This window comes from Eschrichtius robustus, chromosome 2 (genome assembly GCF_028021215.1).
Source record: "Eschrichtius robustus isolate mEscRob2 chromosome 2, mEscRob2.pri, whole genome shotgun sequence".
In the NCBI taxonomy this organism is placed as follows: Eukaryota; Metazoa; Chordata; class Mammalia; order Artiodactyla; family Eschrichtiidae; genus Eschrichtius; species Eschrichtius robustus.
In genome coordinates, this window is record NC_090825.1 from 136,348,844 (window position 1) to 136,365,373 (window position 16,530).

General features: G+C 41.6%; 1 protein-coding gene across 5 annotated transcripts; it reads left to right on the forward strand.

Moving 5' to 3' along the window:
- Nucleotides 1-7: 7 nt before the first annotated feature.
- PTTG1 (PTTG1 regulator of sister chromatid separation, securin) lies at nt 8-9,426 on the forward strand. Of its 5 annotated transcripts, none has more exons than XM_068536319.1 (6): nt 8-78; nt 4,911-5,011; nt 5,360-5,544; nt 6,889-6,982; nt 8,410-8,568; nt 9,321-9,426. In XM_068536319.1, exons 2-6 carry the CDS (start codon nt 4,921-4,923, stop codon nt 9,398-9,400), a joined length of 609 nt encoding a protein of 202 aa, XP_068392420.1. In that variant the 5' UTR covers nt 8-78; nt 4,911-4,920; the 3' UTR covers nt 9,401-9,426. The 5 variants fall into 5 exon arrangements, with proteins under 5 accessions (XP_068392420.1, XP_068392419.1, XP_068392423.1 ...); XM_068536318.1 differs by lacking the exon at nt 8-78 and adding an exon at nt 4,365-4,452; XM_068536322.1 differs by lacking the exon at nt 8-78 and adding an exon at nt 4,365-4,452 and having other exon boundaries at nt 5,363-5,544.
- The last annotated feature ends 7,104 nt before the right edge of the window (nt 9,427-16,530 follow it).

Here is a 16,530-nt window from a genome sequence, read left to right on the forward strand (position 1 = left end):
CGGGCGACCCACACATGCGCGCTAAGAACTGTTTGAGTCTCAGGCTCCCAAGCAGTGCTGGTCTCGCGAGATGTTGAGGTGTGTCCGTTTCTTTACTGTGGGTCTGTAGGGTGGGTTAGGTTTGAGCAGCTTCTTTTCCGCTCTGTTCTTTGAAACATTTTTTTAAGAGTCGCCGCATCATACGACGTAAAACAAAACAAACAAACAAAAACTTAGTAGAGCGCAGACAACAGCTTAAGCCTCACTAGAGCGCTGTGAAATGAAGGGGGAAGTGCGTGAAGTTAAAAAATAGTTAAAATTAGCATTAATTAGTAGCCAGGTAGTGTAACACGCTGAAGACAAGGTAAACACAAAGTGTCTTCCTCTCCTCGAATTTACATCATACGGAGTGAGAAAGACACTGAATTATTCCAAAATGTATAGTTCTAGAAAGCCGCTATGAAAGGTATACCAGGTACTATGAGAACATGAGGCACTATTCGGTAATTGTGACACCTCGCCCCAATGTGATCTTGTATTTTACCATTAGGAAAAAAATACTATAAAACGATTTCCATTTTAGGAAAACAGTAATATTTATGACATCTCAACCTTCCTTTAAAGTATAATATGAAAAAAAATACTGGAAAATAGTCATTTTGGAGTAGAATTCCCCACCCCCACCCCCCTTTTTTTTTTTTTGGTCCTATCCTCTCTGTTCCGGTCACGTTTTATTTTTCAAAACAGTATGTGTTCCTTTCAAATGTCAGAGTGACATCCTTGCCTCAGTAAGAGATCTCATCATAATATAATCTATTTTTTCTTATTAAGAATGTTCAGTGCCTAGCATAGGAATGTAAATATTAATTTTGATTTTACAGGGCAATAGCTGAAGGGACAGAAGTCAGAAAATAGTCTGAAAGAGAGTAGTCTGTGAATCACTCACACTTTGCTTTTTTTAAATATATATTTTATTTATTTATTTTTGGCTGCGCTGGGTCTTCGTTGCTGCGCACGGCCTTTCTCTAGTTGCGGCGAGCGGGGGCCACTCTTTGTTGCGGTGCGCGGGCTTCTTATCGCGGTGGCTTCTCTTGTTGCGGAGCACGGGTTCTAGGCACGTGGGCTTCAGTAGTTGTGGCTTGTGGGCTCTAGAGTGCAGGCTCAGTAGTTGTGGTGCACAGGCTTCGTTGCTCCACGGCATGTGGGATCTTCCCAGACCAGGGCTCGAACACGTGTCCCCTGCATTGGCAGGGGGATTCTTAACAACTGAGCCACCAGGGAAGTCCCAAACTTTGCTTTTATCTCCTTAAAACAATTCCCAAAATTTTCTTGGAAGTGTTAAGTTGTATTTAGTTAAAACTATCAGGCACAAGCCAGGGAGCACATCTCTCAGAGGAATTATAGAATGTGCTGGACAAGAGGGAAGAACCTTTTGTAAGGTTCAGGTTCCCCCTGGAGGATTCTGAGGAGGGTCTAGGGAAGCAGGGATCAGTTCTGGATGGGTTGCTGTTTGATCAACTGGGATTGATTAGGATCTGGATGCAGTTATAAGGTGAGGATGGTTCAGCAATTGGGTATCTCCAGTAATGGTCCGGGGTATAGCAGAGTGGGTTTGGGGCATCATTAGTAAGGAAACAGTGGTTACTCAAAGAGGGAGTGGTTGTGCATTTTACAGTTACTGCATGACCTTGGGAGACACAGTGCTTTATGTTGTAGGGGGAAGACTTACCCTAGGGAGATATAAACCTCGTGCCCCAAAACTTCAAGAGATAAAGAATCCCCACTTGGAAGCTGTAGGTGTTGTTAAAGATAAAAGCCACAGGCCCAAAATGGTGTCACTTGTGCTAAAGCCCATGATACCAAACCTAGATTTAACACCTAACGTAATCACAACTTCAAAATGTAATCCCCAGAAATGTAATCCAATCAATCAGTTTGGAATTTCCTGGTCAGTACTGAAGAGGTAATATGTCACGTGGACCCTTTCTATCATCCCCTCACCCCCACCCTGCCTCTCAGAGGAAGAAGAGGCAATCAGCTGTAAAAACCTTGCTGTTCCTTGCCCCCTTCCCCGCCCCCCAAAGATGTCCCAGCCTAAAAATAATCCTTTCTGTTATTTTGCTAATAGCTTCATGCCCCACCCTTCTTCCTACAAAAACTTTTCAGTTTGTACAACCCCTTGGAGCATGCTTCTGGTTGCTAGGTGGGATGCTGTCTAATTTATGAGTTGTTGAATAAAGTCAATTAGATTTTAAAGTTTACTTGATTGAATTTTGTTTTTTGACAGTGTCGTGCAGATTTGGTTTCGAAGTGAACACTTTTGTGTGTTGATGATGTAATATGGAGCTGAGACATTTAGAAGGAGATACAGGGAGGAAGTAAGGGTAGGGGTAGGGATAAAGGAGAAAGGACAGAGAAGGGGCAAAGAAGGTATGCATTTTTTTGTCCTTCCTCTTTTCTTCTTGATGTCTAGCATTTAGTAAGCATTCAATAAATATTTGTTGAATGAATGAGTCATTCAATCAATTTTGATCCTGAAATGCCAGGGAAGAAGGGACAATGAACTGGCATATATTTCGAACCATATCTATGCCAGGTGTAGTGCTAAGCCTTCTGTGAAAGAGTAATGTAGGCTCAACTCCTCTCTCCCAACTTCCCTGCAAGTTAAAAAGTATCTGGTGACCTGTTGGGAGTACGGTTTGGATGACACAGGTCACCCTTGGTCTTTTGAATTGATTCCTTTATCTTGTTTAATATATTTCTATTTACTGTAGAAAGGAAAAGGTCACCAACTTTTTCAAGCACAATTTCTCCCCATATCTTGGAAATTGGAATTCCTTTTGTATATCTTTATTATTCCTCTGATCTTTTTCTCTTGTTCACTCTCTGTCCTTCCCCCACCAGCTTTGATGAATATATTGTTGAGATGTTAAAAGTTTAAAATAAGTCCCTATTGGGACTTGCCTGGCGGTCCAGTGGTTAAGACTCTGCGCTTCCACTGCAGGGGGCACGGCTCGATCCCTGGTCTAGGAACTAAGATCCCGAACTAAGATCCTGCGTGCCATGCGGCATGGCCAAAAACAAACAAAAAAAGTCCCTATTAAATGATAGAACTTTAAAGGAAGCCTGAATTTTGTACTCATTAGGTCATTATTTTGTTCCTAAGCCGGATTCTGTATAACAGAGACAGCATCCTAACCTGAAATATTAATGATAGTCTTGCAATTAGGAAATAATCAGTCCATTTTTTAAAAATTGAAGTATAATGGATTTATAATATTATATTAGTTTCAGAATCAGTCCACCTTAATCACAAGCACCACAGAATGACACAAACACTGCCGTTTTATCTACCTGTATTTTCATTTCTTAATTTTTAATTCTTCCCTGCTAGTATTCAGTAGACCTAATATGGGTTTTTTCCCCCACCTGACTATATATTGACTGTATATGTATTTTTTATATCTCTAATTAAAATATAACTATTATGTATCCATCTCCCTTCGTCATTTTCCCGATGACTACAATGCCTTTCCTCTAGTGCTGCCCCTTCTTTTTGATTTGATCTGGTCTATTTACTCTCTGGAAAAATAGTTGATTAGTTGAAGACTTTAGGAAAATAGTTCTGTCACCACCTCACCTTGAGTTTTTGAACTTCACAATCTTCTCATTTGAAAACGTCTTGGACACCAAAGTGTCTCAGGAAAAAACAAAAAACTCCAAAAACCAACTCTGTATCTTGGTATTACAATAATCATCATAATTATTTATTTCTTGGAATTGGAGACCATATTTACTCCCCTTCTGTTTCTGTGGGGAGCAGGTTAAAAAACAACTAGAGGGGGCTTCCCTGGTGGCGCAGTGGTTGAGAATCTGCCTGCCAATGCAGGGGACACGGGTTCGAGCCCTGGTCTGGGAAGATCCCACATGCCGTGGAGCAACTGGGCCCGTGAGCCACAATTACTGAGCCTGCGCGTCTGGAGCCTGTGCTCCGCAACAAGAGAGGCCGCGATGGTGAGAGGCCCGCGCACCGCGATGAAGAGTGGTCCCCACTTGCCGCAACTAGAGAAAGCCCTCGCACAGAAACGAAGACTCAACACAGTCATAAATAAATAAATAAAAGAACGTGAATTTCTTTAAAAAAAAAAACAACTAGAAATCCGTGATCAAGGTGTCAGTGGGTTTGATATTTCTCTTCCCGGGAAACAAGCGACAAAGTTGCCGGGGGAAGCTTTCGGGGCGGAGCCCAGGGAGCTTAGGTTCCTACCATTGGTTCTTCCCGGGAGCCTCCTCCCCACTCCTGCCCCGCCTCCTGGAGTTCCTACCATTGGTTCTTCCCGGGAGCCTCCTCCCCACTCCTGCCCCGCCTCCTGGACGGATGAACCAATAGCGGCGTAAGTTGTGGTTTAAACGCCGAGTCGCGCGCGACCGCTGGAGACCGTATCTAGGAGGTGTTTGGCCGTTGTTCCCAGCGTGGGTGAATGGAGCGGTCGCGAGTGGTTGGGCGGGAGGGGTCCGGCGGGGTAGGAAGCGGGGCTGGGGTGGGGGTCTGGGAAGCGGGGTCTGTATGTCTGGGAGCCGGGGCTGGGGATTGGGGGCTGGGACTAACCCCGGGACGTCTGTAGCGCCCAGCCGGTTGAGCCACGGCCTTTGGACTGCGTCCGCAGCCCACGGCGGTTCGGTTCCGATGGGTAGCAGGGCCTGTGCCAGTCCCAAACCGCCAACTCTTCTGGAACTTAGGGCCCCTGACTCAGGCTTCAAGAGTTAAGAGCTGGATTAAGTGCCTGTCGGCTCAAGATCGGGTTTCTCCCTCTGCTTAGCTCTTGTTTTTGCATAGACGTGCCCAGGGTAGAAAGTTGGGTCTGTGCTACACCCTAGCTTCTTTCATCTTCCCTAACTCCCAGGGTTTAATGAGTATTTCACACCCCTAGGTAATCCAGAATGGCTACTCTGATCTATGTTGACAAGGAAAATGGAGAACCAGGCACCCGTGTGGCTTCTAAGGATGGGCTGAAGCTGGGGTCTGGGCCTTGTAAGTATACAGGCAGCAATCAGGTACACAGGTATTGTGAATCAGTGGTGGGTGTGGCCTGGAGCTGGGGGAGGCATTTAGTATACTTCGCGGGCAATTGGAGTCAGGTTTACCCAATACTGCTACTGCCAGGTGCTTGTTATGGGTCTGTTTTTCATGTTCGGTATCTTAATGAGATTATTTAAGAGGGTACTGAACTGAAGTACTGTTAGGCATAGGACCATGCCACTGTCAAAAGGGTGTTAAGTTTGGGTGTGAGAATTAGGCCACGTTTATAGGCAAGGTCAGCCTTCAAGTTGCATAGGCGTTTACTGCTGGAATAATCTCACGGTAAGACTTTTTCTTTAGCAGTCAAAGCTTTAGATGGGAGATCTCAGGTTTCAACACCACATGTTGGCAAAACGTTTGATGCTCCACCAGCTTTACCTAAAGCTGCCAGAAAGGCTTTGGGAACTGTTAACAGAGCTACAGAAAAGTCAATAAAGACGAATGGACCCCTCAAACAGAAACAGACAGCCTTCTCTACCAAAAAGGTAAGTGTTGGCTGTAAATAAAGATGCTGTTTAAACACTTCAGCACTTGTGACTCTTAAAATGACTATTGGCATCCTACCTGACTTTCTCCTGTGTGAATAGAAAGAAATAGAGGCTAGCAAACATAGATTAGCAGAAGAGAATCATCATACTGTCTTTGTGGACTTCCCCTGTAACACGCGATCACATTTATCAGTAGCAGCTGGTGAATTTTTTGCCTCACCTGCCCTTAATGAGTGTCTTTAAGCAGATTGATTGGTAGAATGTACTTACAGATTAAAAAGTACTGAGAGGGAGGGTATTTTGCAAGAGGTCACGTTGCTAATATAACAGCTCAGGTGCTGCCATCCTTCTCCCCTCCTTCCAGAGCAAGCACCAGATTTTTAGGTTATAACGCGGTAGCATGTTGACCTTTGTATGTGTGTTTACAAATTGTAGGTTAGTGCATCCTAGACTGAGACGACTTGGCTATGAAAGATAACTTTAGCATGTGGATTAACACTTCATTTCACTAATTGTTTTGTTTAATGTGTATTAGGAAAAAACAACTAGGACTTGACCTCAAACTGAGACCTACATGTGTGGTTTCAGGACAAGGATGTCTTTTTTAAAAAACTGAGTTGAGTAAGAGAAATGTTAAAGGCAAGTATTGCAAGGATATAGCAAAAGTGATGAGAATGTGACAGAACTGAAATGTGGGAAACCCTGCCTTAGGGATTTCCTCTAGCCCTGCACATGTGACGTAAGCATAAATCAAGACTATGCAGGCTTCCATTTTGGCCCATCATCGTGGACTGCCTGCCAATTCCAGACTAGGGAATTATCCACTGTGGGCTTCTAAAGTCCTTGGCTGTCTTTGGCTGCCTCTTACTCTGTGTATTTGAGGAACACAAACTGGTTTTTAAAATTAACCAAGCAAATAATTTAGGTAACACTGATGGACACACCAACGGAAAATTGTATTTCCAACAGCCAAAAATGGCTTCCAGGATTAGCTTCTATTCTGGGTAATTCATGCCCATTTTCTCCTTTGTTAGGTTGGGTGATTGAGTCAATTAGTTCTGAATTAACTCCGCTCTGCATTTTGATAACTTATGCTAACAGGTGCTGATACTTATATTTTAGAGTTAACTTTTGAGCCATGATATTAGAATTGCTTGCTGAATTGTATTTGTAATTTTGAGAATGAAGGATTATGGTTTCTTAGAAGTCAGCATGAAATTGAAAACAATTTAAAATGTGGTGAAGCAGTCACATGTCTTAAAAAAGCCCTATGATCTCTTGTACTAATCAGTTGACAAGGCTTCCACTCTCACTCATGTATGTTTTCTTGGGTTGTTTTAGATGACTGAGAAGCCCGTTAAAGCAAAAAGCTCTGTTCCTGCCTCAGATGACACCTATCCAGAAATAGAAAAATTCTTTCCCTTCAACCCATTAGGTAATATCTTTTGGTATCGCACAAATGCTTTAGCCTTGAGTTTCTCTTAGGATCCAATTCAACTGTAACTTGATATAGCTATGAATAAGACATGTGATCCAAGACTATAACAAGGCTGTCTGAATCTGGGTTGCTTTGAACAAATACACTTGTGGATTTATTTGTAAGGTATAATCTTAGGTCAGTAGAGGAATCCGAGCTAAGATGTGGAAAACATTGTTCCTGTCCTCAAAAGCTAACCACCTAGGGGGAGATTAGACCTGTTCAACGTTAGGGGACAGTCTTCTTAGCAAACCATTTAGAAAGAGGGCTCTATGTCAAGTTGAACAATGCCTGAGGGCTTCCCTGGTGGCTCAGTGGTTAAGAATCCGCCTGCCAATGCAGCGTATGCAGGTTCGAGCCCTGGTCTGGGAAGATTCCCCCATGCTGCAGAGCAACTAAGCCCGTGCGCCACAACTACTGAGCCTGGGCTCTAGAGCCCTCGAGCCACAGCTACTGAGCGCGCGTGCCTAGAGCCTGTGCTCCGCAATAAGAGAAGCCACCACAATGAGAAGCCTGCACACCGCAACGAAGAGTAGCCCCTGCTCGCCACAAGTAGAGAAAGCCCGTGTGCAGCAATGAAGACCCAACACAGCCAAAAATAAATCAAATAAAAAATAAATTAATTAAAAAATGTAGGTCATGTTGAAATGTTTCCTTATGAAGTATCAGAAGCACACTCATTAATATCACCACTGATCTCATCAGGAAAGTCTTCAGTATTAGGAAGCTGTTAAGCTAATGATTACAGATGAGTTTACTGATATTCCAGTTTTTTTTTCCCCTTGAAATTTTGAATTTTATCATCGGCAACAAATACCGTTTCCCTTTAAGTGGTAGACTTCTTTCATTCCTCGGAGAAAAATGTTCGACACATATCCAAGGCTGAGTTACCACAGTTTGTCTTTCAGTTCTTCCAAGTAAATGGTGTACAGGAATAAGGCCTCTGGTTTAGCTTGCAAATCAAATAATTGCACGAATCTTTTTTTCTTGGAAAACACCATGGTCCTTCAGTATGCGGTAGATGTGTTTTATGGCATACTTCACATCATATACAGAATACTAAAAAGACATGTTCTCAAGGGTTGAGAGCTAATAAAATTAATACTGTTTACTGCATGTGGTAGAGTAACATTATGTGAAACGCTTTTTTTACTGCAAGTGAATGGCTGCGAGGAATATAGTGACTACTAAGCATAGTTTATTGCCACTGCCTTGATTCGTGCACAGCAGTTTTATCCACCATTGCTTTTGGACCATCATTGTAAATGTCAACACAGTGGAAAAAGGTATTAATATTATTATAAAAAATAGTTTGAGCTCATGGGCCCTGTGAAAGCTGACCACCCTGAGGAATGCTGCCCTGACAAAGTACTTTTCTGTGGCAGATTTCGAGAGTTTCGACCTGCCTGAAGAGCACCAGATTGCACACATGCCCTTGAATGGAGTGCCTCTCATGATCCTCGATGAGGAGAGGGAGCTTGAACAGCTCTTACACCTGGGCCCCCCTTCACCTCTGAAGATGCCTCCTCCACCCTGGGAGTCTAGTAAGTGAATGAGTGCCCTTCTAGAAGGTCTGTAAACAATCTGTGTCATAACACTTCCATTACCGTGGGGACAGGTTGTGCAGAAGGTTAGCCTGTAAGTAATTTCTATCCTTCAGACTGCAGGGATAAGGTTTCAGGATAATGAAAACTATTCTCAACTGGTACTGCTTTTTAGTCCCAAATGCCCAGTTAAATTGTCATTCTGGAATCTGGACAGTCTTAGATACAAGCAAAACCAGAGGAAATTTAGTGTGTAACTTCTTAGGTTATAAGCTGAAGTATAATAAACTTGCTTGGAATGAGAATTCCAAGCTACACCCAAAGCTCGTGTAGGATCAAGACCCACGTAATAGCATCGATTGGCAAACCTTTACTGCAGAGGGTTTGAGGTCTTGGTTCAAACTGGTGGTCAAAAGCCATCATCAGTATGTTTTCTATTTGTTCTGATGGAATACCTCACACTATTTGCTAAATTGCATTAATGATAATTGTTGGCCCTTACTTGGGTCTCTAAGAATGATGGAATTTCGGGTACTTCTATGATTTATCTCATAATGAAGGTTAATTCTGTGGCCACAGCCACATTCCAAGAAATAAGTGAGAGCCGGTATGTGTGTGTGTAGGTGGGGCGGGGGTAAAGATTCATTAGACAAAGGGAAAAACAAGAATTCATGATAAAGAGTGACAACTAGTGTGTGTGTTGATGGACACGAGGATTTGCAGATATTGAACAAGAAATTCCTGTTTTCTAGATCTGTTGCAGTCTCCCTCAAGCATTCTGTCGACCCTGGATGTTGAATTGCCACCTGTTTGCTATGACTTAGATATTTAAATTTCTTAGCACTTTATAGTCTGTGGGTATGTATTAATAGTTTGTATTAATAAAGCAATTCTTTGTTTAACAAACTCTTCCTAATATTGTGGTTGGTATTGTTTGGAATTTGCTTAAAACTATATGGAAACTAGTAGATGTGTTTAACAGACAAGAGTCTATAATCTGACAAGAGAAGTTTGTCCGAGTTAAAAAACTTTCCCTGAAACCCTCTGCTTTGTTTTAACAGCTTATTTTAGAAGCTGCCACTGTTTTCCCTGAAACATATACCCCTCCATGTGTACTTTACTACCTTTTTGTGGCCATTAACTAGTGACAGTGATTAGATCTCTTAATAGGAAGAGCTACTTCCAGCTCATTGTGTCTGTTGCTAGGCATTCTTTATTTCTGGTTCTGTTTAGTTTCTAATGCCGTCAATACTCTGTATTCAGTGATCAGAATTTGAAAGGCTCTAAATCTCCTGAGAATTCTGCCTCCTTGAGCTCTTCAATTGGGTTCTTTGAAGACCTCAGCAGATAATTTACTGATAGTAAGATCCACTTTCTACCTATAGGAAACTCTATTTATTTGCTAACTCTGTGTTGGGAATTGTTTTTCAGTCTTTAATAAGCATTATTGTGTTTCATGTTCATGACCCTGTTTTTCAGATGAGGACAGTGAAGCTCAGAAGTTCACTGATAAACCAAAGACACGAAGAGCTAGAAAATGATAGAACTGGTATTTTGATTCCATAACTGAGATTGGAATCAAAATATCAGATTGCTCATGGATTTTCTTTTCTTTTCTTTTTTTCTTTGGGCAGAGGGAGTGGATGATGTTTAAAAAAAATTAATTGTTGCCACCATTTTAAATTAAGAGTTTCACATATCTTTGGTTTTAGAGCTTCTCTTGGAAAAGCAGACCTGTTTATAGTAGGCCCTTGTTTCCAACACTTGGTAGAGTGGCTGCCTTTTAGGTGGAGTGTGGGTTTTCTGTCCTCTGAACCCTATGTGAGATGGTTTGAGGGGAGAACTGAAGTATTCCTCTTACCCTCTTCTGTGACTCAGCCTATTTAACTCACTTAACTTGCCTGGGCCAGGCAGCCAATTGAATTTGATCCTTGCTAAATACTAACTTATATAGGAAGGCTTTCTCCTGAAACATCTGTAGCATCTATAGTCAAGTTAAAATGTGAGCCTTTTCTTTTCCATCGTTATTAGAGGAATCTGCAAGATATTAGGCATGAAACACTAGGAACACATATAGACTCTGATCCTGACTTTAAAACTTCTTTTTTCAGTTTTATTTACTTAAGAAAAAAGAAAAAAAATTTTTTTGGCTGCGCTGCTCGGCATGCAGGGTCTTAGTTCCCCGACCCTGGATTGAACCCATGCCCCTGCAGTGGAAGTGCAGAATCTTAACTATTGGACTGCCAGGGAAGTCCCCTGACTTTCAAACTTTGACCCTGTAAACATAGCTGAACCAGTCTGGATTTCTGAAATTAGTAGAAAGACTTCTAAAAGAGAACAAAGTAAGACAACGCAGCACTTGACTTTAAGGGAGAGGATTAGACCTCATATCCTCAGGTATAATAGGGCCACTTTGAAAAGCAAAGCCTAGTTTTGAGCGACTTTCATACCCTACAATATATTTAGAAACTTTGGAAAGTGGTTTGTTGTGGTGGAGGGAACAAAGGGCTGGGAGCAAGGCAACTGGTCAGTCCTTTACCAGTTAGTCACTGTCCTTGGTCAGACCTGGGCACGAGTGATCTTCTCTTCACTGCTGTTAGTCAGACGCAAAGTGCTTAATGTTTGTTGACTTTGAGAATTTTAAACAGATGCTTTTCCATTAATATAGATAATTCCTTTTGTGGGTATTGTTGCTGTTTGTAAACAGTTTATTAAGTAGCATGTGTTTGGCTTTATTACTTGAGAAAGCTTATGAGAAGCCCTGTTTGGAAATCTAATCTGTCCAAGCGGTAATACTGTAGGATTAAAGTTTCTTTCAATCAGACAGTTCCCCTGCACTGGACTGAAACGTGCTCTTACCTACGTAAGGTTCATCCACACCTAACTTCTTCTTTTTTTAAAAAAAATTTGTTTATTTTATTTATTTATTTTTGTCTGTGTTGGATCTTTGTTGCTGCGCGCGGGCTTTCTCTAGTTGCGGCGAGCGGGGGCTACTCTTCGTTGCGGTGCACAGGCTTCTCATTGTGGTGGCTTCTCTTGTTGTGGAGCACGGGCTCTAGGCGTGCGGGCTTCAGTAGTTGTGGCATGCAGGCTCATTAGTTGTGGCTCACGGGCTTAGTTGCTCCGCGGCATGTGGGATCTTCCCGGACCAGGGCTTGAACTCGTGTCCCCTGCGTTGGCAGGCAGATTCTTTTTTTTTTTTTTTTTTTTAATTAATTATTTATTTATTTATGGCTGTGCTGGGTCTTTGTTTCTGTGAAGGGGCTTTCTCTAGTTGCGGCAAGTGGGGGCCACTCTTCATCGCGGCGCGTGGGCCTCTCACTATCGCGGCCTCTCTTGTTGGGAGCACAGGCTCCAGACGCGCAGGCTCAGTTATTGTGGTTCACAGGCCTAGTTGCTCCGCGGCATGTGGGATCTTCCCAGACCAGGGCTCGAACCCGTGTCCCCTGCATTGGCAGGCAGATTCTCAACCACTGCACCACCAGGGAAGCCCGGCAGGCGGATTCTTAACCACTGCACCACCAGGGAAGTCCCACACCTAACTTATTCTTGCACTTATTCTTGCACTGACATTTTTCAGGGTTTAAATTCCAGTTAACCTTCAACAGGGACACAAAGCCTTTTAAATATATTAATGCTAATATTCTCTATTAGACTAATTCTGAACTAACCTATATAGGAAGGTTAGTCCCTATACCAAGTTCCAAAAGGGTCAATACTATGGCGAAATGTCCTAAGTTGACTTTGTTCTTTCCAGTAGTTTAATCATTTACCATTTATTGAGGCCCCATGTGCTAGGGACCAAGCCTACACCTACCATGGTTAAGTCACAACATTGCCTCTGCCCTCAGGTGCCTGGCATCCAGTGGGGAGAGAGGTATCAAATGCCATTGTGATAAAGGAAGATGCACGTGGGGGTGGGGAGGACCAGGAGTTGGGGAGCACTCCCCAGCCCAGTCTAGGGAAGGACAGGGAAGGCTTCCTGGGGAGGGACATGTGGATGGAGACTTGATGGAAGAGAAGCGTTCTGGGCAGAGAGAACAGCTTTTGCAGATGGCAGGAAGCAAGATAACACAGTTTGTTAAGTGAAAACTGCCTTTCTGTTTTTTTCCTGCTTTAGGTTTGAGCAAGGAGTGTGTCTGGCAACAAGGGAGTCTGGACAGTGAAGCAGGGGCCATATGGTTTTTCGAACTGTGCAAGGGGTTTAGAGTTTGTCCTGGGGGTGTTTGGTGCCATGGAAAGGTTTCATTTTGTTTTTCATTTATCATTTATTTAATAGTATTTTCCTGCATAATAAAGCAAACTAAAATGTACACACTTATTTTCAGCAATAGTTATACATATATCTTAAACTGTATACAAACTTAGAAATATTAAATATCATTACAGAAAAATTTGAAATTATGACAAGATATATAGCAAAAACCACTTATTGCAAAGAGCATACATGTGGTAGTTAGTTGGTAAATGCTGCCTCTGTATCAGTATACACACTTTGAATATCATCCTTCTGTGCTATTGATGTGTTCAATTTTTTTCTTATATCTGCAAATACAAATTTCACGAATATTTTCCCCTTGAAATAGAGAAAAATTCTGCACTGTTCCAGGGATCCCATATTGAGAAATGCTCTTTTGTATATATACCATCTCAAGTCCTTACAAGCTCTTTATGTGCTTATAGAAATCATATATACTGTTTCCAAGGTGCACTATAAATTAAAAAAAAATTTTTTTGTTTTATATTGGAGTATAGTTGATTAACAATGTTGTGCTTTCAGGTAGACAGCAAAGGGATTCAGTTATACATGTATCTATTCTTTTTCAAATTCTTTTCCCATGTAGGTTATTACAGAGTATTGAGCAGAGTTCCCTGTGCTATACAGTAGGTCCTTCTTGGTTATCTGTTTTAAATATAGCAGTGTGCATGTCAATCCCAAACTCCCAGTCTATCCCCCCGCCACCTGTAACCATAAGTTTGTTCTCTAAGACTGTGAGTCTGTTTCTATTTTTTTTTTTTTAATTAAAAAAAATTTTTTTTTTTTTTTTTAATTTATTTATGGCTGTGTTGGGTCTTCGTTTCTGTGCGAGGGCTTTCTCTAGTTGTGGCAAGCGGGGGCCACTCTTCATCGCGGTGTGCGGGCCTCTCACTATCGCGGCCTCTCTTTTTGCGGAGCGCAGGCTCAGTAATTGTGGCTCACGGGCCCAGTTGCTCCACGGCATGTGGGATCTTCCCAGACCAGGGCTCGAACCCGTGTCCCCTGTATTAGCAGGCAGATTCTCAACCACTGCACCACCAGGGAAGCCCTGTTTCTGTTTTATAAGTATGTTCATTTGTATCATTTTTTTAGATTTCGCATATAAGCGAAATCATGTGATATTTGTCTTTCTCTGTGTGACTTACTTCATTTAGTATGGATCTCCAGGTCCATCCATGTTGCTGCAAATGGCATTATTTCGTTCTTTAAAAAAAAAAAAAAAAAAATTAAGTAATTTGGTTGCACTGGGTCTTAGTTGTGGCAGGTGGGCTCCTTAGTTGCGGCAGGCAGGCTCCTTAGTTGTGGCTCGCCTGCTTCTTAGTTGCGGCACTTGGGCTCCTTAGTTGCGGCAGGCAGGCTCCTTACTTGTGGCTTGCCAGCTTCTTAGTTACGGCACTTGGGCTCCTTGGTTGCAGCAGGTGGGCTCCTTAGTTGTGGCCTGAGAGGCTTCTTAGTTGTGGCATGCAAGTGGGATCTAGTTCCCTGGCCAGGGATTGAACCCCGCCTCCCTGCATTGGGAGCACAGAGTCTTAACCACTGTGCCACCAGGGAAGTCCCTATTTCATTCTTTTTAATGACTGAGTAATACTCCATCGTATATATGGACCACATCTTCTTTATTCATTCATCTATCGATGGACATTTAGGTTGCTACCATGTGCTATTGTAAACAGTGCTGCAATGAACATTGAGGTGCATGTATCCTTTCAAACCATGTTTTTTTCCAGATACGTGCCCAGGAGTGGGATTGCTGGATCATATGGTAGCTCTATTTTTAGTTTCTTAAGGAACCTCCATACTGTTCTTCATAGTGGCTGTATCAATTTACATTCCTACCAACAGTGTAGGAAGGTGCCCTTTTCTCCACACCCTCTCTAGCATTTATTGTTTATAGACTTTTTTTGATGATGGCCATTCTGACTGGTGTGAGGCAATACCTCATTGTAGTTTTGATTTGCATTTCTCTAATAATTAGTGATGTTTAGCTTCTTTTCATGTGCTTTTTGGCCATCTGTGTGTCTTTTTTGGAGAAATGTCTATTTAGATCTTAGGCCCATTTTTTGATTGGATTATTATTTTGTTTTTGATAACGAGCTGCACGAGCTCTTAGTAAATTTTGGAGATTAATCCCTTGTTCGTTGCATGGTTTGCAAATATTTTATCCCATTCTGTGGATTGTCTTTTTGTTTTGTTTATGGTTTCCTTTGCTGTGCAAAAGCTTTTGAGTCCCATTTGTTTATTTTTGTTTTTATTTCCATTACTCTAGGAGATGGATTGAAAAAGATATTGCTGCGATTTATGTCAAAGAGTGTTCTACCTATGTTTTCCTCTAAGAGTTTTATAGTATCTGGTCTTACATTTAGGTCTTTAATCCATTCTGAGTTTATTTTTATGTATGGTGTTAAAGAATGTTCTAATCTCATTTTTTTAAAGGTAGCTGTCCATTTTTCCCAGCACCATTTATTGAAGAAATTGTCTTTTCTCCATTGTATAGTCTTGCCTGCTTTGTCTTAGATTAATTGACCATAGATGTGTGGGTTTATTTCTGGGCTTTCTATCGTGTTCCATTGATCTATATTTCTATTTTTGAGCCAGTACCATGCTGTCTTGATTACTGTAGCTTTGTAGTATAGTCTGAAGTCAGGGAGTCTGATTCCTCCAGCTCCGTTTTTTTTCCTTCAAGACTGCTTTGGCTATTCAGGGTCTTTTGTGTCTCCATACAAATTTTAAGATTTTTTGTTCTAGTTCTGTAAAAAATGCCATTGGTAATTTGATAGGGATGGCATTGAATCTGTAGATTGCTTTGGGTAGTATAGTCATTTTCACAATACTGATTCTTCCAATCCAAGAACATGGTATATCTCTCCATCTCTTGGTATCATCTTTAATTCCTTTCATCAGTGTCTTAAAGTTTTCTGCATACAGGTCTTTTGTCTCCCTAGGTAGGTTTATTCCTAGGTATTTTATCCTTCTTGTTGCAATGGTGAATGGGAGTGTTTCCTTAATTTCTCTTTCAGATTTTTCATCATTAGTGTATAGGAATGCAAGAGATTTCGGTGCATTCATTTTGTATCCTGCAACTTTACCAAATTCATTGATTAGCTCTAGTGGTTTTCTGGTGGCCTCTTTAGGATTCTCTATGTATAGTATCATGTCATCTGCAAACAGTGACAGTTTTACTTCTTCTTTTCCAATTTGTATTCCTTGTGTTTCTTTTTCTTCTCTGATTGCCGTGTCTAGGACTTCCAAAACTATGTTGAGTGAAAGTGGCGAGAGTGGACATCCTTGTCTTGTTCCTGATCTTAGAGGAAATTCTTTCAGCTTTTTACTGTTGAGTATGATGTTAGCTGTAGGTTTGTCATATATGGCCTTTATTATGTTGACATAGGTTCCCTCTCTGCCCACTTTCTGGAGAGTTTTTATCATAAATGGATGTTGAATTTTGTCAAGCTTTTTCTGCATCTATTGAGATGATCATATGGTTTTTATCCTTCAGTTTGTTGATGTGGTGCATCACACTGATTGATTTGCAGATATTGGAATATCCTTACATCCCTGGCATAAATCTCACTTGATCATGGTATATGATCCTTTTAATATATTGTTGGCTTCTGTTTTTAGTATTTTGTTGAGGATTTTTGTGTCTATGTTCATCAGTGATATTGGCCTGTAATTTTATTTTTTTGTGGTATCTTTGGTTTTCG